Source organism: Corylus avellana, chromosome 7 (genome assembly GCF_965113065.1).
Source record: "Corylus avellana chromosome 7, dhCorAvel1.hap1.2, whole genome shotgun sequence".
In the NCBI taxonomy this organism is placed as follows: Eukaryota; Viridiplantae; Streptophyta; class Magnoliopsida; order Fagales; family Betulaceae; genus Corylus; species Corylus avellana.
This window is the reverse complement of record NC_142496.1, coordinates 27610384-27633951: the sequence shown is the minus strand read 5'-3', so window position 1 is coordinate 27633951 and position 23568 is coordinate 27610384. Positions and strand designations below refer to the sequence as shown.

The 23568-nt window shown below is 37.0% G+C and overlaps 2 protein-coding genes across 4 annotated transcripts; both read right to left on the bottom strand.

The window, feature by feature from the left end:
* Nucleotides 1–1403: 1403 nt before the first annotated feature.
* On the bottom strand, nucleotides 1404–13426 carry LOC132183675 (CELLULOSE SYNTHASE INTERACTIVE 3). Of its 3 annotated transcripts, none has more exons than XM_059597047.2 (8): nucleotides 13250–13426; nucleotides 12768–12901; nucleotides 11956–12055; nucleotides 8637–11706; nucleotides 5097–7641; nucleotides 4504–4958; nucleotides 2217–2333; nucleotides 1404–1915 (listed from the first exon to the last, which is right to left on the bottom strand). In XM_059597047.2, the coding sequence occupies exons 3-8, from the start codon at nucleotides 12015–12017 to the stop codon at nucleotides 1754–1756; spliced, it is 6411 nt and encodes a 2136-aa protein (XP_059453030.2). In that variant the 5' UTR covers nucleotides 12018–12055; nucleotides 12768–12901; nucleotides 13250–13426; the 3' UTR covers nucleotides 1404–1753. The 3 variants fall into 3 exon arrangements, with proteins under 3 accessions (XP_059453030.2, XP_059453031.2, XP_088374408.1); XM_059597048.2 differs by having other exon boundaries at nucleotides 12773–12901; XM_088518282.1 differs by lacking the exon at nucleotides 13250–13426 and having other exon boundaries at nucleotides 12768–13225.
* Nucleotides 13427–19625: 6199 nt separating this feature from the next.
* Nucleotides 19626–21680, bottom strand: LOC132185003 (NAC domain-containing protein 2). The gene is made up of 3 exons (XM_059598819.2): nucleotides 21409–21680; nucleotides 21043–21317; nucleotides 19626–20488 (listed from the first exon to the last, which is right to left on the bottom strand). Exons 1-3 carry the CDS (start codon nucleotides 21566–21568, stop codon nucleotides 20048–20050), a joined length of 876 nt encoding a protein of 291 aa, XP_059454802.2. The 5' UTR covers nucleotides 21569–21680; the 3' UTR covers nucleotides 19626–20047.
* Nucleotides 21681–23568: the final 1888 nt, after the last annotated feature.

Sequence of the window (23568 nt, the reverse complement as noted above, 5' to 3'; positions counted from 1 at the left end):
TGTATGAATGAGTACTTGGTGAAGAGTCTTCCTCTTCTTATATGGGCCTGTCGTTCCTGTCTCTTTCCGGTATGTATTTAGGGACTTCCCTCTCAAATGTTGTGAAGGCATGGATGATTCTCCTTCGAATATTAGGGGAGGTTTTCTGGTGTGGCAAAGCCGTTATCTGACCTAGCAAGAGGGGGAATAGGTGCGACCACGTCTTATGGAGGCATAGGTGTAGCATGATCCTAGAATAGGGTTAGGTCTTTGGACCAGATCAACGGGCTTTTGCTTAGCCCGCTGGTTCTAGTGTCCCCTGACAGGCCGACAGGTTCTTTGACAGATGAGCATTATGGCCCTTCGATAGTGGATGGTTGGGCTGTAATTCCCAAGGGGGCCTAAGGTAGACGTGCCTTATGGGTGCTTTAGTGGTTGGGTAGTTCAATCGTGTTTGGGCTAGAGGAGTTCTAGGGTAGATGGAGTAGTCTCCTAATTTTCTGGGCAACTTAACTATCGGTCGCTCGATGCGAATTTCAGCATGTAGGTGAGTACTCAACAGGTAGACCTTAGATACGCTATAGTGCATTTTCTCATCCCTCAAAACTTGCATTAAGATGCTATGTATTATTTAATACTGGCTGCAGTGTCAGGCGTGGAAATTTGATAGTTATATCTTTATCAGGCAAAAGTGGAAGGCCGTGTGCCATTGAACCTCCTGAATGGTCTTAATAATTAGAATTTATACTATCCAAATTTCAATTGCTGGATTAGAAACAGTAACACTTCTCAAGGAAGAGCGAGAGGAACGTTGTGAGAAGAATAGAGTCCTACAAAGCAACTTTGGCTTTGTGGAATTGTAAATGCTAGGTGCAAGAAACCAAAATGGTGTTGCTATATTTTGGAATTTTGGTGTTTATATAGAAAAATAATATCGTAATGAGCTTTGGGATGCAAATAATTTATGAATAGAAAAATGACAAAAAAGGATCACAAACAGCAGGCTAGGTCATATATCTCTTTTTGGGAAAGGATGTCACCTTACGGTTTAAAAGGGAATCGGAAGCTCGTAATATGTCTACCCACTTGAAGGTGCAATAGGAATTGGAATTAGCTGTTATTAGGCTGTAATTTCCTGCAGCCTAAGAAAGGGGTTCTCAGAGAAAGTGGGCCTGCAACCTTCCTCTCTTAGGTTGCCCAAATTTCAGGGGTCCTCATCCTGCATGTTGAGGAAACAAGCACTAAAAAAAAAAAGGAAAAAAAAAAAAAAAAAAAAATAGAGAAACATTGTCAGCTTATAAGATTTTTATAGAATCACTACTTTTTGTATAGTGGCTTCTTTTATAATTGAATAAGTTGCTAGGTACAGCTCATTTTCACTGTTGGAAAGGCAGCACTTAGTGCAAAAAGCTCAATTCCATCAATTTCAGATGCCATTTCTCCCTAGTATATTTAATTGCCAATTTGCCAGGAACTACAAACTGACCTGTACAACAAACTTCTAATCAGCTTCAAGATTCCCTATAACGTGGGAAACCTGCTCAATCCTCTTATCACCTCTGCAAACTAATAAATATAATTTACACTTAACATCGAGCAGCTTAATCGTTCAACCTACAAAACTGGACCTGCAAAAGATGTGAATAATTACAAGCAAACCAAACTCCCAAACTCCATCAGGAAAACCATCAATGCTTCTTTTCTCAGCTTTCTGAGTAGCTCTTGCTGCTCCTGTCTTTATTTGTGTTTGCTAATATGGAGATGTTGTACCCCTTTACACGTCATCATTTGACATCCTGTTGGACCAGATAATCTCGATTTCGAGCGTTCGAGAAGAGCCATCTTTGTTGCTGTCATGATTAAGGCTGAATAATCCGCTGTATACTCCTTCACTCACAACTTTGTCAATTTGGATGGTCACTCTTCCCAGTGTTGTCTGAAAAAGCCACCATTGTCCATCAGAAACATGAAAGCAACAACTTACCCAGACAAAAAAAGAAAAAAAAAGAAAAGAAAAGAAGCAATACTACTTTAGCGGGGATTGAACTACCATTGTGGCCAACAACAGTTTTCCACAACAAAGTATAAAGGGCACAGTAACAAGCAAAGGTTTATGGTAATGAACTGCTTATGCTTTTTCAGTAGATTAAGCGACTGCATGGTGATGGCAATGTGCATGAGTGGCTTAACCAGGTGATAAGGACATTGCTAAAAGCATGTAAATGGTATCTGATTACCTTCCCAAAAGTATTTTTGCTTTTGCAAATGATGTGGAGCTTTTGTCCCTTTGGAGGTACATCAAATGCCCATGTAAACCCTTCTTTCCATTCAGGCGAGGTGCTGTGGCTCACTACCTAATAATGATAAAGTAAAATATTAGTTTGAGAGTACTTGGAAGCTGAATGAAATATTAGATCTAATAACCACTTGACATGGCATGCAATGTGAAACATCTTTCAACAAGTCTATAGAGTACAATTTCTTGAACTGTGCAATGTGCAGAAGAAACATGCATAGTCCTACAGTACACCACTAGTGGTATGAAATTGAGTTGAACTTTAAAATTTGGAGATACTGCAATTTATAAAACTTTAAGAACCAAAATTAAAATTAGAAACCATTTTACAGAAAATAAAGCACACACATGCACACACAAGAAGAAAAGAAACTGTGTCAGAGCATGATCATAATCTTAAAAAGCTTATTCTCCAAACCTTAGGCGGTTGAAGTAACATGAGTATGAAAAGGTAAAATTTCATATATGGGTAAAGGATATAGTTTGTGTGCACACACATATTTACATGCTTTTAAATAATTCAAACCAACTAACATGCCATGAAATCTTTTTCGACAAACAAGCTTTGGGAAAACAAAAATAAATGATTAAATTTACTATTAAATTTTTAAAACAACTAATTATTTAATATGGTATTAGAGCAATGATTCTGAATTTGAACATTGACTCTACATCTTATCTCTCATTTCAGCTAAATATTAATGTATTGGGTCCTACTTATTGAGGGAGTGTATGAGCTTATATGTGAGGAGAAGTATTAGAATATTAATTAAATATTAAATATTATATTTTTCTATTAATTTAAACTTTTGAGATAATTGATGATTTAACAAAGACCACTTGATAATTTCTTTCTTCAAAAAGGAAGTGAAAAATACAAGGGAAAAACTCATTGTTGTTACACCGTAGATCTTAGAACCTCCCTAGAGTTTAGTTTGTAAAACACAACCTTTTTTGGTAAGATTCAAGATGTAAGTCAGCATTTTTAGTTAATAGCCAATCACATTATGTGACATCATGAATTAACTGTAGAACTTCTTCAACCACAAAATCCTCCTATATAAGCTAAATTAACTTGCTTTTTCTTACATGAAAAAAAAAATATATTGGATTTTCTTTATATATTATAAATAAGTAAGTGATAGAATGAAGAAAAAGTATAAAAATGTTTAGTATAATATTTTTGCGTTGGCTAGGAGGTCAAGTGTAGTTTAGATGTTAGCTTTTACACTTTGGACATTATTGTGAGGGGGTTAAGTGTTACAAACTAAGCTTTTAGGGAGTTCGATATTTTAATTCTGAATCTCATAAGGTCAAAATATATTTACCCAAAGTATATGTTTGATTGTTGTGTAATTCATAAATCATGGAATGCTCTTATGTGAGAAGATGCATGTAAATTATAACAAAATGACATGACTAATGGTTTTATGTGGCAAAAAGAAAGTGTAAAAAAGGGAACTGTGCGCACTTGTGTGCGTATGAGATAGAGAGATATTAAAGGGAAGAGAGTGCTAGGAGCATAAAATTTTGAATGATGAAGAAGCAAAAGCTGGCAACTTATCATAATTATCAGCATACATTTCACAATTAATACAAATAATAGAGGAAAATAGAGCAATTGACACGTGATGTAATCCTCGTATCCTGGCTTCCCAAGTTTTTTTTTTTTTTTTCATCATTTTAATCAATAGAAGAATGTGTTATTCCTACAAATCCCACACCTATTATAGATCGAAGCCCAAACCTCTTTCTTGGATGAGAGGAGAGGTAGGTTACAAAGTCAATGCTCTGCCCAAGCTTCAGTTATATTAGAAATAAATGTAGAGTGATATATAAGATGTGCAATTTTTTCACTTCTCCTGTTAACTATGTGCTATTTAATTTAAAGGTAAAGTAAGATTTGAGCAAAGAAAGAAAACATCGCATGCATTGCCAATGAGACTAATGTAAGTGGCAGCTCAATGTTCTCCCAAATCATTCAAAGAACAATAATATTCTAGAACACTTCGTTCACTTATGACTGGATTGCAACTCTGAAGGCAATCAAAACATAGGGACTCACCAGCAGATGAAAACAATCCAACAAAAAGCAACAATGCACATTCCTAAAATTCCATCAGATCAATATCTCAGCACTCTACCCAAAAGTAGGATTATTTACGCATATGATGAGCAAGGAAATAAACAGTTTGTTTTGGAATATCTCGACTCAGTGGAAGAAATACCTTGGTTTGTCTTGGAGGACCATTGCCTATTGTCAATCTACAAAAGGCATTTGTGCCTCCCATGGCCTGCTTCAGGTTGTTCCCACGCTTAATAGTAACAGTCAAACAGCCTGGAAAGCAGTGCAACAGGCTGTCTGCTCTGTCATGGAAACTTGGCGGGCAGGTCTTCATGAGCATTTGCAGGATGGGAATTGCTTCGGCTGCAATCATGGCCTGTGACTTCGCAACATCTATTGGAATGGTTGACCAAGAATGTTTTAACAAGCATAGGGTATCCAATACAGAATCCTGAGCTGCCTCATTACCAGATTTAAGTGCTCCTACCAAATGGGGAATGCAGAGAGTTGCTGCTTCGGAGGTATGGAGCTTAGGAAAGTTAGTAAATATCACATTTAAGGTTCTCAAAACCTCTTCATTGATAGTTGCTGTGGACCACAACTCTCTCTCTAGTGCAGCTGCAAAACAAAGCATTGGCTCAATGTCTAAGTTTGTGAAATAATATATTAACATATTAAAAAAGAAAAAAGAAAAAAGAACAGAAAAAAGAAAAAAGAAAAAAAGAAGAGGATTAGACTGCTTCGATTGTAACTCACCTGTCAAAGATCTGATGAGCTCATTTGACACATATTCTTGGAGCGTGTGATTAGAAAATAAAAATTTGATCAGCAGTGCTGCCTGCCCAGAAACTTCTGGATTAGGAGAAAGCAATAATTCCTGAACTACCAATATGCCACCTGCTTCTGCAACAGCTCGCCTGTTAGTTCTGCTGCGCATGACGAAGTTTTGCAATGCACAAATCGCCACCATCTTCATTTCTTCTGTTGGTTGATCTTCAAGCAAGCTTATTAATGCACGACATGCAGAAACAGAATCACTAGCTCTAGCAAGTCCTTCATGTTGAGAGAGGTCCCCAAGGGCAAGAGCTGCAAGGAGCTTGCCAGATTGTGACCTGGTTTGTGGGTCAAGAAGATATTGCGATAAAGGTGCTATTGCATATTTGGAAACCTTCATCTCTCGTACCCTCACATTGTTAAATAGGGCTTCAAGTAATCTTCCCGAAGGTTCTTCACACTGATGAGATCTTAAAAGGTCCAGCAAAGCATCTATTGCACCAGCTTCAGTCATCTGTTCAGCACTTGAAGCATCGCTCCTTTCATGAACAAGCAAGGCATTAAGGGCCACTGTGATAGTGCTCTCCAGTGTTGAGTGCAACATTTTCACAAGAACAACCAGAGGAACTTTAAAGTAATACTCAGCATTAAAACTCAGAACATTAGAGAGAACCAAAGCAGCTGATTCCCACAATGTATGAGGTGGCTGAGGGTCATCTTGAATTATAACCTTTGCAAGCTCAAAAATTCCTCCAGCATCAGCAACTGCCTTTGGCCAGCTTGTGGATATTTTTTCCAATGCTTTTATTGCTGTTTGCTGTAAGTTCAATATTCCAATTCCAGCAAGCTGCACAAGAGGTACAACAGCATTTTTTGTTGTAATATCTTGCTGAAAATGTTCCTGAGCAAGAAGATAAGCGAGCAATTCTGTGCCAAGCTGCTGGATGGCTTGAGATGGGGATTCCAGAAACGAAATCAGAGGCTCAATGACTTGACTGGGAGTAAGTTTCAAAGTTGCAAGGCTCTGTGGCTTCTCTAAAATATTTACTAGTGCCTGCAAGGAACTGTGCTGTCCCCACAAATCGAAATCTGGACGAAGCAAAACCAGGAATAGAGGTTCTACTATTTTTGCGGCAGCTGTGCTTCTAGCAATTGCATTACTATTTGTTAAAATGCGGAACAGTTCTGCAATTGAGGAACATAATGAACTAGGTGCAAGAGGGAGTAGCTCAAGACAATTATCAATAATGCCAGCTTTGACCATATCCAATTTGCGTGGAGTCCGGTCTTTCCCCAACTTTATGAGAGCACAGATGCTAGCCTCAATGAGTCGATGATTTGTCCCAGAAACTAAGCCAACAAGGAGATCCACAACATCGCAGGCTGCTGCAAGCTCCACCTGCTGTTCATCATCCAACAATCTTTCAAAAGCACAAACCCCAGATTCTACTGCTGTACTTGAATCAGACTGCATGAGCAATACAAGGGGTTGTATGCATTCAGAGGCAATTGGGTTTTCTCTGAATTTAGTATTACCAAACAGAACACAACAGAGTTGCGCAGCATTTCTCTTTAATTCTAAGGATGAGGAGGAAGATAATACTTTGTATAAACTCTCTAGTGGGTTTCCTTCCACATCAGTCAACAAGGCTGCTTTAGAAGAACTTCCTGAAGTCAGCTTGATTAAGGCAACAAGAGCAGCCTCTTGCTCACTTGCTGATGCAGCATTAAGCATGTCAACCAATGGCTGAATAGCCTGCCAAGCTAATTCAGAATCTCTGATGTTCTCAGCATCAAAAAGCTCATGGAGAGCCCGTGCAGCACTGAATCTAGCACTTCTGGACCCCAGACGCAGAACAGCTATGAGTTGATTTAAGGAACTAGCTGATGCTTCATATCGAATAAGATCAGAATTGCTAAACAATATTCTCAGTAGTTCAGATATAGTAGCCTCCGTCGAGTCTTGGGGGCTTAAAGACAGGTACTTTGTCAGAGCATCCAGAGCTCCAGCTTCAGCCATGATTAATTTGTTTGTATCACTTCCAGATGCAATACGAGTCAAGAGCTGAACAGCTATTGGAGGGGCACCTGGCCTATCTGGAATTGGTCTCAAGAGATCCACCAACAGAGGTATAGATTTGCGTGCAGTGGAGCCAACTCTTACATCTTCAATTTCAAAAAGGCGCTCCAGTACAACTTGATCAGGATTTCGTGCCAGAAAAAATTCTTCTGATAAAGCAACAAGATTCGGCATATCCGACTCCACATAACCAATTAGGGTTATTAACCCAGCAACAGCGCCTGAATTTGCAACTGCAAGATTTATTCCCTTACTACCATTACAAATAAGACTGGCTGTTGTCTGGGCAGCAAAGAATCTATCGATCACTTCATCAGATCTCAGCAAAAGAGCAAGTGAAGGTATGATTCGCATAGTTGCAGGAGACAAAACAACATTTGGATCTTGGAACAAAATAGCCAGGAGCAGGGAACTAATCCATATACCTTCTGTATCCTCATATTCTGCCTGTTAATGAAGAATATTGTTTGGTTCAGCCACAAAAACCAAGTCAAAGCATTCTCAAAGCATTCTTAAACTTAAACTAAAGAATGCATACCAGTATATCAACTATGAAATAAAAGCTACAAAAACTACTAAAAAGAATAAGAAACTAATACATTTTATCTGGGAATGAGAATCTAGCATGCACAATTCTGGTGGGAACACCAGTATTTCAGGAAATATTCTTTTCATTACATGTTAGACTCATCTTAAAAGCCTTCAAGTCCATTACTACATGTGCAAACTTTTTAAAAGACACTGAAACCCTCTCCTCTTCAACATCCCCCCCACCCCTTTCTCTCCATTGTTCTTCTCTCCTTTCTCAATTTCAGTCCCATGTCACACTATTCAAATACTGATCTGAGCTTCACATCACTTCCACGGCACAATCTGTATTTGCAAAAAATGTAGAGACATATTCATATGGCAGAGAAATAACCTTTCAGTATTCAAGTTACATGCAATGGGTCTCTAATTTGAATAAGGTAGACTTTGAAAGAAAAAATGAAACAACGAGTTTTACAATAAAATTTCTACTATAAGCCTTAAGTTATAAATTCAGGGTCCACTGCCTGGTGCAATGGTGAAGTCTTGGGCCACTTATTGCAAAAATTGTTGAAATGTAGGAACATATCCAAGCCACCCCTCCAAGGATTCCACTTAGGTGTGACCAAAACTGGGTGATAATCTTTATATAGTGTATAGATAAAATCAACAACATCTCTTAAGCATGGATAAGATTCAATATGATAACATGTCTCACATTTTAAAGAGCTTATCAACTTATGCCAGATTTATTTTTTCAACATCATTGATCACTGATAACATATGTTTAATTCATACTATAGCCAGTAACAAGTCTTGTAAGACTCATCCCATAGAACAGTAAAGCAAAAGGTCAAGCAGTACTCATTGAAGGAAAAACTCTTAGCCACTAGAATATCTAAATCTGGATATACCTGTGGATTGGAAGTGTAGGTTGCAAGCTTGTCACAGAGGGCCTCAACTCCACCAGCTTCCATAATAGTGAGTTTGTTATTTGCACAGAAGGAAGCAATTATTGATAGCAACCACAAGGCAACAGTGCCCCCCAAGACAGTGGCTGGATCAGGAACATCAAACTCATCTCCTTCAGGGAATGCAGTTCTTTCCATATAACCTTTCGGAGTTCTGACTTCGATTTCTATAGAGGAAGAGTTAGAATTTTGCTTCATCATTTCCACTAAAGCATATATAAGTGGTTTTAAATATCCAGACACATCAAGTGCTTCCAGTGACTGCTGTTTGTGTTCTTTTACAGCACAAATGAGCAGTGAAGACCCTCCAACTCTCACTTCTAAACTGGATGAGTTCAGTATCCTATTAGCAAGTGAACCCATGGATCTTGATCTTGCAACCAACAAGTCAGCCACTACAACCGGTTGGTCCCGGCAAAATCTAGACAAAATTTCTATGGCCTTATCTTGCACAGGAGGAGGCCCCTCAGCCAGACAGTAAACGAGAGGCTCTAAGCTTGAGGGAACTTCTGCTAGGGCAGACCATGGAGGGTAAGTTAAGTGCACACCTTGTTTTGTCCTAACCAGGAGTGCAACTACTTCTAAAACATCAGCAGCATCAGCTCCATCCATATCCATTGCACTTAAACAATCAACAAGCGCTAGTACAGCGAAGCGGCACTGAGAATTTCCTGTCAGTACATCACCTACTGGAAAATGTTTAAGCAATTGGTGGAGGGCACGTGAAGCATTCTGCTTACCTTCTGATGTTCCTTCTCCCAGTACTCTTGTCAAAGCTGAAACAATATCTTCTGTAAGGGCTTCTGCAGCAATCTGCGAATCAGAGAGAAGATTGGCCAGTGCAGCCACTGCAGTTTCCGCAGCATCAATAGAAGAAGTCTTAGCCAACTTGATTAGAGGCTTGACATCCCCTACAGCAAGATAAGACATCTTGTTCGTAGTTTTAGTCTTGGTTGGACGGGACAGAGCACCCAATGCCCGAGCGGACTGCGTTGCAACAACTTGAGTTGTGCTGGTTAAAAGCTTCATGCAAGGATGAACAATCTCATCAGTTGCAAGACTATCACAAATATCTTGCCTTGTGCTGAACAGGTCAGCAAGGACAGAAGCTGCATGCTCTTGGGATTCTTCATTTGATGAGTTAAGAACCTCGACAAGAGACCTCAGCCCTTTGTTAGCTGCAGAACCCTTATGCACAAGATCCTTGTGTGATGCCATTGTAAGTACATGGCCCAAAACTTTAATTGTATGGGCCTTTGAGCTTGGAGAATCTCCTAGGAGCAAAGCCAGTAACTGATTTATCGTGGCAGAATCAGCTGTTCGGATAAGCTTTGTCAGTGCCAAAGCTGAGGCTTCTTGCCCTCTTGATCCACCACTTTTTAGAAGCCATAAGAATGCTGGGATGGCTCCAGCACTCTCAACACAGGCGCGAATGTCTTCACTGTGACAGCACAAGTTCCACAGAACATGTGCTGCATCCTCCTTTGCCTTCTGAGATCCTGTCTCCAACAACTGCACCAGTGGAGGAATACCACCAGCAGCAGTGATGGCCCACTTGCTGTCATCGACTTGGTCAGCCAAGATTGCAAGCAACTGAACGGCATACTCTTGATGCTGCTCACTGGCTAAGCCCAGCAATGATATCAGTAACTGAATTCCTTCTCTCTTTCGAATTGCATCCCAGATGCCTACACCATCACAGCATAAGTTTGTTAAAGACAGTATCAAATACTCTTGCACATCAGCAACAGCCATTGTTATCAGTCCAGTAAGCACCCTCTTTGCTTCTGCATGACTGAGACATCTTGAGAGATAGATATTGCCATATAGGCTAGCCATAGCCTCAAGGACACGCTCTTGGACCAGCTTATTATCACGAGGCTTTAGTAGCATTACAAGAATATCTTCTAAATGCGTCACATCAAAAGGTTCGTTGTTTGCATCAGAGTTGTCCTCAAAGACCATCAGAGTGTAGGCAAGTGCTCCAACTATATCAGCAACTGGCGCAGCTAGGCGAGGGGACTGTGAAAGTTCTCCAAGATATAGTATTAAAGCAGACATCCCACCACAGATATTAGCTAAAGCTCGTGTTGCATGCCCCTGTAAAGCCTGGCCACATTCACCTTGCATACACTCTTTAGAAGGAGCAACTATTGCCCCAATAAGAACCGGAAGACCATCAACATCCACAATTGCTTTCTTTGCCCTGCTTGACTTTGAAGAAAGAGCCTCTAAAGCATCAGCAGCACTAGCACGAACAGAAATATCATTTTCCTGGCCCACGAGCCAAAGCAAGGCTTTGACAGCTCCAGAATCTATTACTTTTGGGATGCTATCACTGAAAGCTAACATCAGACGGGCCAACAGAGAAGCTGCATTGGACTGAGAAGCAGCATTATCAGAAGACAGAATACCCACAATGATATCTACTCCTCCAGCCTCAAGTGTCGCTCTCCAGTAACCATCCTTATCACCACAAAGATTTCTCAAAGCCCCAGTAACAAATCCCTCAACCACTTTGTCCTGCTTGTTCTTTGGATTTAGCTGATCCCACAAGGTTGGTACAACACCTTCTGTAACAAATATTTTCACACCAACATGATCATCTGAAAGCCCACCAGAGGAAACTTCATATATTGCCTCTGCTGCTGCCTTCCTAGCCTCAGTTGATTCAGACTTCAAGAGTGAGAGTAATGGTGGAATGCACCCACCTAGAAGCACCTTCAGCCGCAAGTCTTCATCTTTGCACAGAAGACTAAGAGTTGCAGCAACATTAACTTTTGCTACGGGGGTGCCACTTCGGAGAATGCTTATGAATAATGGCATTGCTTGGCCATGGGAACCAATAAGCATCCTAGCTTCTTTTCTTGCTCTAGCAATACCTAGCAAACGTGCTGTAATAAGTTCTTTCTCATTTTGTGACGACATGTTGGCATGTAGTTGCTCAACAAAATGTGCAACAGTAGCCATCGTGTCTTCTGGATCATCCATAGTTGCTGTTCCATTTAATTCCCTGGATGTAATGAGAAAATTCAGTATTCAAAGTTAACAACGCATACAATATATATATATATATATATATCCCAAATAGATTACAAAAATATTTCAATGAATTAAAGTTAGGAGCTCATTATAATTTTCTTTTGATTTTCTCTTTCAATTCATCATCAATACAGGTGTATAACAGATTTACTCTCAAAAGTGCAAAAAGTGCTAAATTGGTTACCACATTAAGGAGATCAAATAAAGAGAAAATGCTAACCTAGGCCGAGAAGTAGAAGAGGATAGGAACTCTCGTGGTTCAGGGGAGGGAGGTTTTGACATTTCCACCAAAACACCACTTCAACTCTCTCTTGGGCGACCTGCAAAACAAGCCAACCTATCAATTCTACTAAACTAAATGAATCCTGGATATGAATACTACATAAATATGCTCATACTAAAAATCATAAAAACCAAGACTAAGATCCAAGAGTGAGATCCTATACGTGTAAGTGTGTGTATGTGTAAATGTCAGTCTCTGGTTAATAGTTGCATATTGTCCCATTCAAATTTCCTTTTCAATTGCTCATACCCTCCAATCCTTTAAAATGAAATATCCCAAAGCTATCATAAAGCTGCAAATCCCAAATCCAAACGCCACACAGTTTGCCGATCTTTTACTGACAATTGAAAGAGGGGGGAAGTCGGGAACAACTAACCAATTTACAAGTTATATTTCCTATGTGCTTTTTTTAATTCCCAAAAAAATAAATAAATAAAATTTCCCAGCATCACAAATGATTGCAGCACCCAATTTAAGCAACCCCCAAAATCCAAACCCTTGTTTAGTTGTTTAGCACTCTCAAATCAGAGCCCCAACAAACGAACTTTCACAATATCCATTTCCCATAAGCCTGTCCACTCCAGATCCCAAAAAAATCACTAAAACATTATCACAAAACACGACCCAGAATTTAGAACTGATACAATAGCAGCTCAGATTGCAACATATCCTCCAACCATCAAGCAGGACCAACATAGCAATCAAAAATTGACAACATTCATTAAGATCAAATCGACACAAGAAAATACCTCACCGTACACTGCAAATGCCCAAGAACTCCCTCTTCGTTACTTCCAAGAAACCCAGCTTCTCCGCCTGAGCAGCATCAACACCTCAATTCCTCACCATCCAATTCCAAATTCTCATGGAGTTCACACAAATTCTGCTTCAAAAAGAAAAATAGTGTAAATGGTGCAAGGCAAGCTCACACATTCTAAGCTTCCCCAACAAGTTTCCAAATCAAACTCATCCAACAACGACAAACATCGATCATGGTTTTGTCAAATTCAGATCTTCATGCAACTGGAACAATTTACAAGAAATTCAGCGTCCACAAAGACGACTTAATAGTGACTAAACATGAATAAAAAATTAGAAAAAATGTACGGAGATCGGATCAGAGAGAGCATCACAGAATCTAGGGCAACAGAAACGTCCTTTTCTAACTGTCATCCAAATCACACAAAGTAACAAAAAAAATGTACAACAAAATCAAAAAAAAAAACACTACCAGGGAATTCACTTTGAGAAAGACCCAACCGAGAGCTACGTCAATGGAGGTAGAACCAGCGTTATTGAGTGAGAGTGTGTGTGAGAGAGAGACTGAGAGAGAGAGAGAGCGAAAGAGAGAGGGCGCCAGTGAGTCCGAGTCTTTTCGCTTCTTTTCCATGTGTGAGTGACACCATGTGTTTGTTTTCCTGTCTGTTCTCTTTTCCTTTATTTTTTTATTTTTATTTGTTATGTAATTTTTTATTTGATCTTTTTGGGATTTACTTTTTATTGGCGGAGGATGGGAAGAGTATCAGCGAGCGAGAGTAAGTTTGTAGAGTGCGGAAGAAAACGAAGCCCGATTGGTTCCGATTGCTGTTAGTCAATTTAATTCCTGTTTTCTTGGGATTCGTTTTTTTTTGGTTTTTTATCTGTTAACATTTTTTTTTTTTTTATTCATTCATTAGAATTTGTTTGGACATGGAGATTACGTTTTCAACTGTCATATATTTGTTGGAGTTTTAGCAAATTTTTCTTGAAGGGGAAATTATATTTTTTTTTTATGAAACTATAACTTATTGTCACTTTTTTCTATGAACTACTAACTGTAAGTCTGTAACACTCGATCTCCTGAACTATTATTTTGTGCCCAAAATTCCTATTTTGTCAATCAAAGGCTCATTTCATCTGTCAAAGACATTAACTCAGACAGTCTACTTTTCACTTTACCCCATGAATTATAATTCATTGTCAATTTGTCTCCATGAACTACAACGCACTATCACTTTAACCGTCTAAGTTAACCAATTTAACTGACAGAATAAGAGTTTTGAACATAAAATAGTAATTCATAGGGTCAGGTGTCACAGTTAGTAGTTCACATGGGTAAAGTAAAAATATATTGAAATTCATGGGGGAAAATGTAGTCTACCCTTTCTTTAATTTAGGAGCCAAACTATTTTTCATTCTTATTCAAATTCATTCCACAATAACTTTTTTTATTCTATAAAACACAGAGAATAATAAAATTAAAAAAATAAATAAATAAATCATTTAAATATTTATTCAAATAAATGTCAAGAAAAAAAAAATCACTTACTACCAGAGTATGCCTACTAAGGTACGTCACTTTATCTCATTCTCCGTTTCCCTGTTGCTATTTAGGAAAATAAAATACGTTTCTTTCAAAAGAATGATCTCCATTCTATTTTCTCTTTTTCGAACGAAATTACCGACTTGACCGTTTGAGACACTGTCGATCGTTGGCCTCCATCTTTTGCAGGAAGCCCTTAGTATCATCAAAGATTCAAAGTAAAATCTATATGTATTTGTTTATATTTGCCATGTGAAGTAGTCTTATTCTGAGTCTAAAAGAAAGCAGAAAAAATCATGCTTACGACTAAATCACTATTTGATAACGTAATGAGTGGTGGTTTGTAAATTAAAGGAAAATGATAGTAATATATAAAGTATAATGGTTGAATTATTGAATGTTGATTGAGTGACGCATTATATGTCTTACATATGTATTGTGTAAAGCAAGAAATCAATGTAAACAAATCTAGACATGACAATATATAATGAGTGTAGGATAGATAGCTATCATTTGCAAATCTCCTACTTATAAAGAAGATTAAATGATTTATTTCAGAAAATAAAAGATGGAAAAATTCAAAACTCTTATCCAATCAAAATCTACCATGTGTATCAGAAAATGCCAATAAGCATTAAAATTCAATGTCTTACTTTATGTTTTCGGATAGATCATTGAACTTTTCTCCCAGCCCCGTCAATCATGCTTAATTAGTTTGGTGGCATAAGCCTTGACTTAGGTAGATTGTAACTTGAAAAATCAAGTGGCTTATAGAAAATTGCTTTCTACGCAAACAATAATAATAAAAGGCAAAATAATTCACTAGTTTTACAGTTTGTGTTTCACTTAGCTTCGTTTGTTTGAGCGTAAAACTTTTTTTCCTAGAAGAATGTTTTTTTTTTTTTTTTTTTGGGCGTTTGAGATAGGTGAAAATCTTGAGGTAATTGTGGAAAAATTGTGTTTATGGAAAAATTTCTGATTCTGATATTCCATAATTGAGGTATTGGATGAATTGAAGTTGCTAATTATTTAGATTGCTATAAGGGGTAATAGCAATCTAAATAATTAAATTTGAAAAAAAAAAAAATTGCTTAATTTGTTCACTTATGCTACGTAGTATATTCATGTGAACTGTCACGTCAATTTATAAAAAAAAGTTTGTAGTAATTAAAAACTTGTAGTACCTCAAATATTCTCCAATTATTTAATGGGGGTTCAATTGTAGATAGCATTTATATTAATTTGTTATCATTTAGAGCATGTTTGGGATTACGTTTGAGAAATATAGCTTTTAAGTCAAAAAAAAGTTTTTGGGTAAAATCTTCATTTTTAAACTTTTACCAAAAGTGTTTTTTTTGACCATTTTTAAGTTTTTTGAACCCTTAAAAGCGCTTTTAATTTTTTTACCAAATGGGTATTTTTTTCTTCAAATAGACTTTTTGAGTGTTAAAAGCACTTTTAGGCCTCACAAACGCAATCTCAAACTATATTAAGAACGAAAATCAAACTTAGGTATGAGTATCGAATATATATTTCAGTCTATTGTTTATTAATCCGATTAATTTACGCATGCAGAAGACGGGAATCTAAACATGTCATGATCAAAATCTAGATTTCAGGAATCGTTTTCTTACAGATGTTTGACGATAATAGGTTATTCTTGGATCTTGTCAATTTAATTATATTTTAAACACTCTTTGAAAAATAAATGTGGATCTTAGCCAAGCATTTGGTCAAGCATTAAGTGGAACCCAGCTAGGATATATATATAAATTATATATACTCATGCCAGCCTTTTTTTGTTTTTGTTTTTCTAAGCAGTTATATATTTAAAACAAAAAATACCAATAAAAAATGATGCCATTTATTATTATTTTACAAATATGGGATCCGTCGAAAAAAGCATAAGTCCACTGTCGGTAAGTTTATAGAATTATCGACGTTTGTAAGAGTCCGTAAGTCCTTTCATGAATAAAGTGAGTCTGTCTGGTTTGATTTGTTCGTCTGACTCATCCCATCACATGTGGATACGAAGAGCAGGGATCTCATGTGTAAAAAATGCAATAATATGACCTGTACTATTTATCTGTACAGTGCAAATGACAGATGGAGATATTTAATAAGATATCTTACAATTAATTAAACTATTTTGCCCATATTGCACGTGGTTTAGATTCAAGTTCATCCATTAACTTTCAGGTTAATTTGACCCCTCTGTTAATATTTTGTTTTTTCCTTTTCTTTATTGGATAATAAGAACCTAAACCTAAACCCATAGAATTGGACTTGTTTTGAGAATTGAATTACTGTTTAAATGGGAGGCTGAGAAATGAAGCGACTTGGGAACAATCGAACAAGATAATGTAACTATAACAACCAACCAAACCACCTCAAAGTATTGTTCCTATCTTCACAACACAGTGGAGCCTACAGCTACTGCCATGGCTGACAGGCAAATTAAGATGAAGTTCTTGCACCCATAGTTTTCTATTAAATTTGGTCGGGTGAATTTTTTCAAATATAACTATCTATTAAGTTGGTAAGTAAAAATTATATGCATTAGAAAAAGTTTCTTAAATTCAAGTTGCGTTTGGTAACGATTTCGTTTCAATACTAATTCTCATTATTTTAATATTCTCTTACTTTTCACATCACATAAATTATTTTTTATTACTATTCATTTTTTCAAACTAAACATTCTTATCTTTTTACTTTTTTTAAAAAAAAATTCTTATATTTTTTACTTTTTTAACTCAATCAAATTTTACTACGATATCAAACTACTGAAACCCTAAAACATTTTACCAAACGGACTCACAGTAAAACTTTGTAAGTAATGGCATTATGCCATTATGCCATTGCGTAACTTTTTATGGAAAATTGTACTGGTCTTATTAAATGACTAGTCAAGGTTGCAATTAAAATTTCACAAAATTACAGATAAAGTCAATTTATTTTATTACAAAATAACATAAAATTTAACGCTCACGAATATTTTTATAATTATTTTGCTCATGTTCTTCGTTAAATGTTACAGTAGCCACTCATCCTGATATTTTGCATGAACAGACTCGTCACGAGGCTACTGATGGGATGGTTTAACGGACTCTGGCGACGTGGCCCAACGGCTGATACGAGTCTTCAGGAAAATGAAAGTTAATGGCGTACAGATCTGCAATGTCACCTCCCACAGTGTGACGTTGGATTTCTGCCTCTGGATTATTCAATATCTCATTATATATATTTATATAATGAGATATTAATAGATTTCGGATTTCTTAATCATATCTGCAAGCATCAGAAACCACTAAGCATTACGGGCTCAAAGCCTTTTTGGCCCAATACCATTGCAGACCCTAAAAAAACGTCCCACAAAGTGTTAAAAGTCCCGAAAACAATTCCTTCTTCAAGATTGATGTCGAATTTTTATGGTTATAGAATATGATTTCTTACAAATTGACATGGTTGATAACGCGTCACTCACACATCAACCACTAACTGACGTCATGTAAACCAGGGCCGGCTAGATAAATTTTAAAGTCTAAGGAGACAAAATTAAGTAATTTTTTTTTAATATTAATTTAATTTTGTAATATATATTTTTATTTAAATTACCCAATGAATTATTGTTCATTTTTCTTAATTTGTATATTTTGAAAAGCAAAGTAGCAAAATGCATTAAAGTTTGACTTTATGAGGTAATTAATGTTGTTTTTATCATTAATTAAAAAATTGCAACTTTTGGGGGAGGTTCTATTTCTCAATGGGCCTTTTAATATTATTTTTAAGAGCTTTTTGGTTCGTTTGATAAAAATTTTCAGATAGAACTTTGTACTTTTTGATTATGAAGCGACATAAATGTAAAATTAATTTTAAATATTTTGTGTTTTAATTTCATGATTTTTTTATTAATATTTTTACCCATTTTTGTTAAAATGAAGAAAAAAAAAAGACTACTCTGAAAAGTGTTGTCAATCGAACTTATTTTTTAAGGAGGTCTTATATCTTTAAGGGCCTTAAGCAGTCAGTCGCCTTATTTACTTAGACTTTGAGCTATAACTATTCACTGACGTAGATTGTCGCACAATTATAACGGACTTGTAGTAAAATTTGTAATCCCCACATTATTCCTTAAGAAAAAAAAAAAAAAATTGCTCCGTAAAATACCCTAAAATAGCTAAATTCGCCGTTTTTCTCTTACTTTCTTCTCATAATTGAACCTTCTTCATTGGGTTGAATAATTCATCCCTGGTTCAATCAAAGCACGTACAGCGCCCCACTCTATTTGGGAAAAATATAATAATAGTGACACTGCCATCACAGCTATGCAATTGGAATATCTGAGGCTAAAGTACGAACCCACATCTGAGAATCTGTGAAAGATTTAAGCATTGCTTAGCTGGTTCAAACATGTAATCTACATTAATTGGCTTGATTCCATTTCCTATACTCAAATTGGAACTCTCACGTGATGTTTGTTTTTGTTTTTCTCTCTTTGCGCCTCTCTCGTGAAATTGATTAAGTAATTAGCTGTCTTGCAAACTTTGTTGATATTATTATAACTTTTACAATAAATTTTTTTTATAAATAGACGTGCATGACAGCTCATGTCTTACGTCAATTTACATGATAAGCAAGTAATTTGGGTGGCACATATCTCCATAAATGTAAAATATCATATAAATTTATAAAAAATTGTAATAAAAATCGTAATACTCCAAACATTTTGTAACGATAAGCATAACTCTATAATTAATTGATAAATCAGCGGTTCAATGTGACAATGTGTATTAAGCACATGCCCCTACGTGAGATGTTTGTTGTTTTTTCTTCCATTCTTTTACTAATTTAATTTTAACTCTAGAAAGTAGAAAATAACGCAACAAGCGTAGGACTTGCGTTAAATCCCTCGGATTTTTTTTTATGTATTACTTTGATGTCGAACTTTTTTTAAGAATATTTTTGGTATCTTTTAATCGAGTAATACTATAAGTCTTTTTAAAGTCTTCTTACAATCATTTCAAATGTAATGTGACTTTTCAAATTATTATTAAATTTAATATATAATTTATTAACTTTTAATCTATTAGTCAATTTTAAAAGTTACATCATATTTTGAATGACTTTAAGAAAGATTTATAGCATTACATTTTTCAATCACGTTGCCCCAAAAAAAAAAGAAAAAAAAAGCCAACAGATTTGGATCAAGGAAGAAAATAACTTCCACTTTGGAACACAGAATTCAATCAATAAATTAGAAGAAAAACAAATAAAAAAATGTAAATGAATTTAAGATGATAGAGAGGAAAAAGAAGACTTGACAATGACGCCATCATTTTTAAGGAAACCTACTACAAGTATAAGAATTTGGGAAGGCCCCAAACGAGCCCCCACAAAACTATCATGAATAAACATGACAACATTCCTATACATAATGATGTACACAATGTTCTGTTGTAAAACCATCAAGCACCGTTCATCACCCTAATCAAGACCCCCCCACACGTGGTCCCGATTCTGTTGGTTTGACCACATACTACAATTTTTTTTTTTTTTTTTTTGTTTCTTGGTCAATACAATTTTATATTTTTCTACGTTCTAATTCTCAATTATCCATGCGCTCGCACAGGCACACTCATAGACTTTTTGTCTCGTGTTACCGCGCGATGCACCCACCAACAAATGTGCAATGTGCCAGCCCCAAATGTCTTTGGGGCAGACCCAACCTTAAAAGGGCTTCTGCATGTACATGAACATATCCTGCAACGGCGACATCTGATTACTGCTCTGAAACTGTGCGCCGAACCCATTGTCCAGGGTGGCATCCATGTAATTAAAGTGGTAGTCTATGGTCTTTTCCCAGCACTTGGGCTCGCTCTGCACCTCGCACGTGAACTCCGGCGACACCACGTGCTCCGAGCAACTCGAATCCGTGTGCAACCTCGGCACTGAATCCGAAGTGTCGAAGTACACGTAATCATCCCCAGCTGCCGTCCGCGTCGCCGCCGGGCCAGAAAGTATTGCAGACGTGGCCCCGCCAATTGTCAGATTTTCCGGCTTCTTGTCCTCCATTTCCGAATCGCTCATTTTTTGCAGGTTGATTCCCTGCTGTTGCTTCTCCGTGGTGCCCTTCTTGTTGTATATGCGGCACAAAACCCAATCGTCCAGCTGCCAAAACCACAACCGTCAGATCAGTCTCTATTGACACAACAACGATTTTTACGCATCAAAATGGAATCATTTCCATTTTCCATGTCTCTACAGTATAATCTTTATCTATCTATCAGTATCTAATCTGAAGTCAGAAAGAGATAAGAACGAATATTTTCCTTATTTAGAAACCTAATTTCGCTGCGGGACAGGTTTTTGTCACAGTCAGACACTGTGTATGCGAGGTGTTTCCTTTTTGCTGGACCCACGCATATTTCCCGTCTCAGACCACGCCATCGGCTGAGATCTACCATTCAAATCCCATTTGATTGAAAAAATGGGAGATCACAACCGTCAAATTTTTAGATATTTTGAGGCCTGGGGTTTTTACGATATTCAAAAAACTCCACGCGCCGCCAACTCTCAACCAGGGCATGCCAGACCCAGCTGGCATTTAGAAAACGTCAAGGGTAAAATACCCCTACGTGTCGGTCTTTAACCTATTACGCATTGAAATTACCATTTTACCCCTGTCAAATACTAAAGAGCTGCGAAAGGTGAATTTGTTATACCCTTAAGCTGTTCTTTTTGCGAGCCGAGCGATCCACATCGGCCAGCCGATACTCATGCATGATCCAGTTAGTTTTCTCTCCTTTGGGGGCTTTTCCGGCATAGAACACCAACGCCTTCTTGATCCCCATCGCCTTCGGATGCCCGATAGGCTTATCAGCTCCGGTCGCCTTCCAGTACCCCGTCCCCGCCGCCCGGTTCGGCCTCGAACCGTTCGGGTATTTCCGGTCCCTCGGCGAAAAGAAGTACCACTCCTTTTCTCCGTACAAGGCCATTCCTGTAAATAGACAAATAATACAAAGAAATTAATTAGATTGAACGAATAATTGAAAAATGAAAACTTTATAAGTTACTGAAAATAAAATTACTTGGAAGCTCCCAGGGATCGTATTTGTAGAGATCGATTTCGGCAATAATCGGCACGGCGATTGACTGCGACGCACATTTTCGGCACAGGTAGTGCATCACAAGCTCGTCGTCCGTTGGATGGAACCTGAACCCAGGAGGTAACTGTAACTCCGCGGTCATTTTTGTCTTTTCACACGCTTGTTTTTTGCTCCGCTCGTCGATAGCTCTCTCTCTTCTCTATCTGTCTGTGGACTAGACTTTGGCGGCGCTTGAAACTTAGAACGCAGGAGAGGGCGACGAATATATAGAGGGGAGGAGGGACACGTGGCGCAACCTGCGGGTGAGTTCTAGAAGACACGTGGGCGATAACGTTTTCCTGGGCTCTGTGCGGTCGAGCTTTATGTGCTGACCGCAGCCGGACAAGTGGCAAGCGTGCAAGTGGGGTGCGCGCGTGTCGATTGCCCACATGGATGTGATTTTGTCACTGCTTACGTTACCAGTTTTGGACTGGCTCGCAAGTCGGTTCGGACCCACTGTCCTTGGGCTCCGTGTGGAGTCGGCGGTTTGTTTTGGTTTTTTCGGTCCTCGAGCCCACGGTTTGACGGTGGATCGTGGATACACGTCAGCCAGGTCTGCTTACACGTGTATCGCACGAGGCCGAAAGCAAGTAAATAAGGACAACAATTTTTTCGGTTAAATTTTTTGTATATTCATCTTCCCAACAATATTATGACGAATTCCTATTATCCTATGCCTATAATTGTCATTTTGTCATAAAACCTGTAAACTTTAAATAATTTTTAAAGAAAATTTGGCTATCTCTATTATGCAAACAGAACAAAGAAGCAGAGGAAACAGAGGGAAACAAATTACAAGGCAATTCTTCCCACTATCAAGTGGAAGATCCACTAAAAAAATTAAATCTTTTTATTATAAAGTGTATAAATCTTTAAGCATGAAAAATGTGTTTGATACTCTATAACATCTATCAATTAAGATTATCATATCTATAACTATCTCTTGATATTTAAAAATTTAAAATAATGCATTTCATTTAAAAATCTTCTAATGTATGTGATGCAAAAATAAATGTAGAGCATACTCTTTACTTATAAAAAAAAATAAAAATAATAACTTTGATTATTTCTTGTTGAGAGTGGCCAAACAACCACTCTAATTTTTAATTTTTTTCATGTAAATAATAAATTAACTTATATTCTTTCAAAAGTTAAACACGTGTTTTATCAAAATATTTATACAAGTTGTTAAAAGTTTTATAAAAAAATATTTTTTTGTTTTGTCAAAATATTTATATGGGTTGTTAATGTATATATATATATATATATATACGGTAACTTTATCCCACCTTAATCAGCACTTTTTTTTTTTAAACAAGATTGATTAACAGTACCATATCAGCACATTGATACTAAAGTGAGGAAAATATTTGCAAATATAGTCAAATATTTCCGCATATACCCAAGTGCCAAGTGACTGGAACGAAACTATTTGCGGCCTTAAAATTTCCTGTTACTTTTATCCCACCTTAATCAGCTCTTATTTGTTTTAAAAAAAAACGAGAATTATTAGTAATACTATATCATTATAGTGAGATTAAAGTGATGTCTATAGCGATTTACGCTTTTCAAACTAAAAACTAAATACTTAAAAAAAATAAAAATTGTTAGCAAAATATAGTTAAATATTTTCGCATATGCCCATCGACAGGGACGGAGCCATTTACTGCCTTAAAATTCTCTTAAAATTTTATGTTTTTTATTAGATATATTCTCCAAAATTAATATATATGTTTTTTCTTGTATCAGAAATTCTAGATCTGCCCCTTCCATTAACATAATTACTTTCTGGTACCATAGTTGATCGTTGTTTAGTTTTTATTTTAGATTCTGACCTTTCAATATAAAAATAAATAAAAGTAATATATTTGCAGAAAAGAGAAAGCTGCCAATGGGTTGCCCGGATAAGGATAAAAGGAAGGTACTAGGCAAGCGCCGAAACCGCCAAATCACGCTATTGCCACGCCTACAACATGGCCCAAATTTGACAATTTGGCATTAAAAAATTGCGTGGACTTAGTTAACGCGTGACGTGGATCTATCAACTCGAGGGCCGTTACAACCATAATTGTGTCCCCTCTATATTCTATTTCGCATGACAAA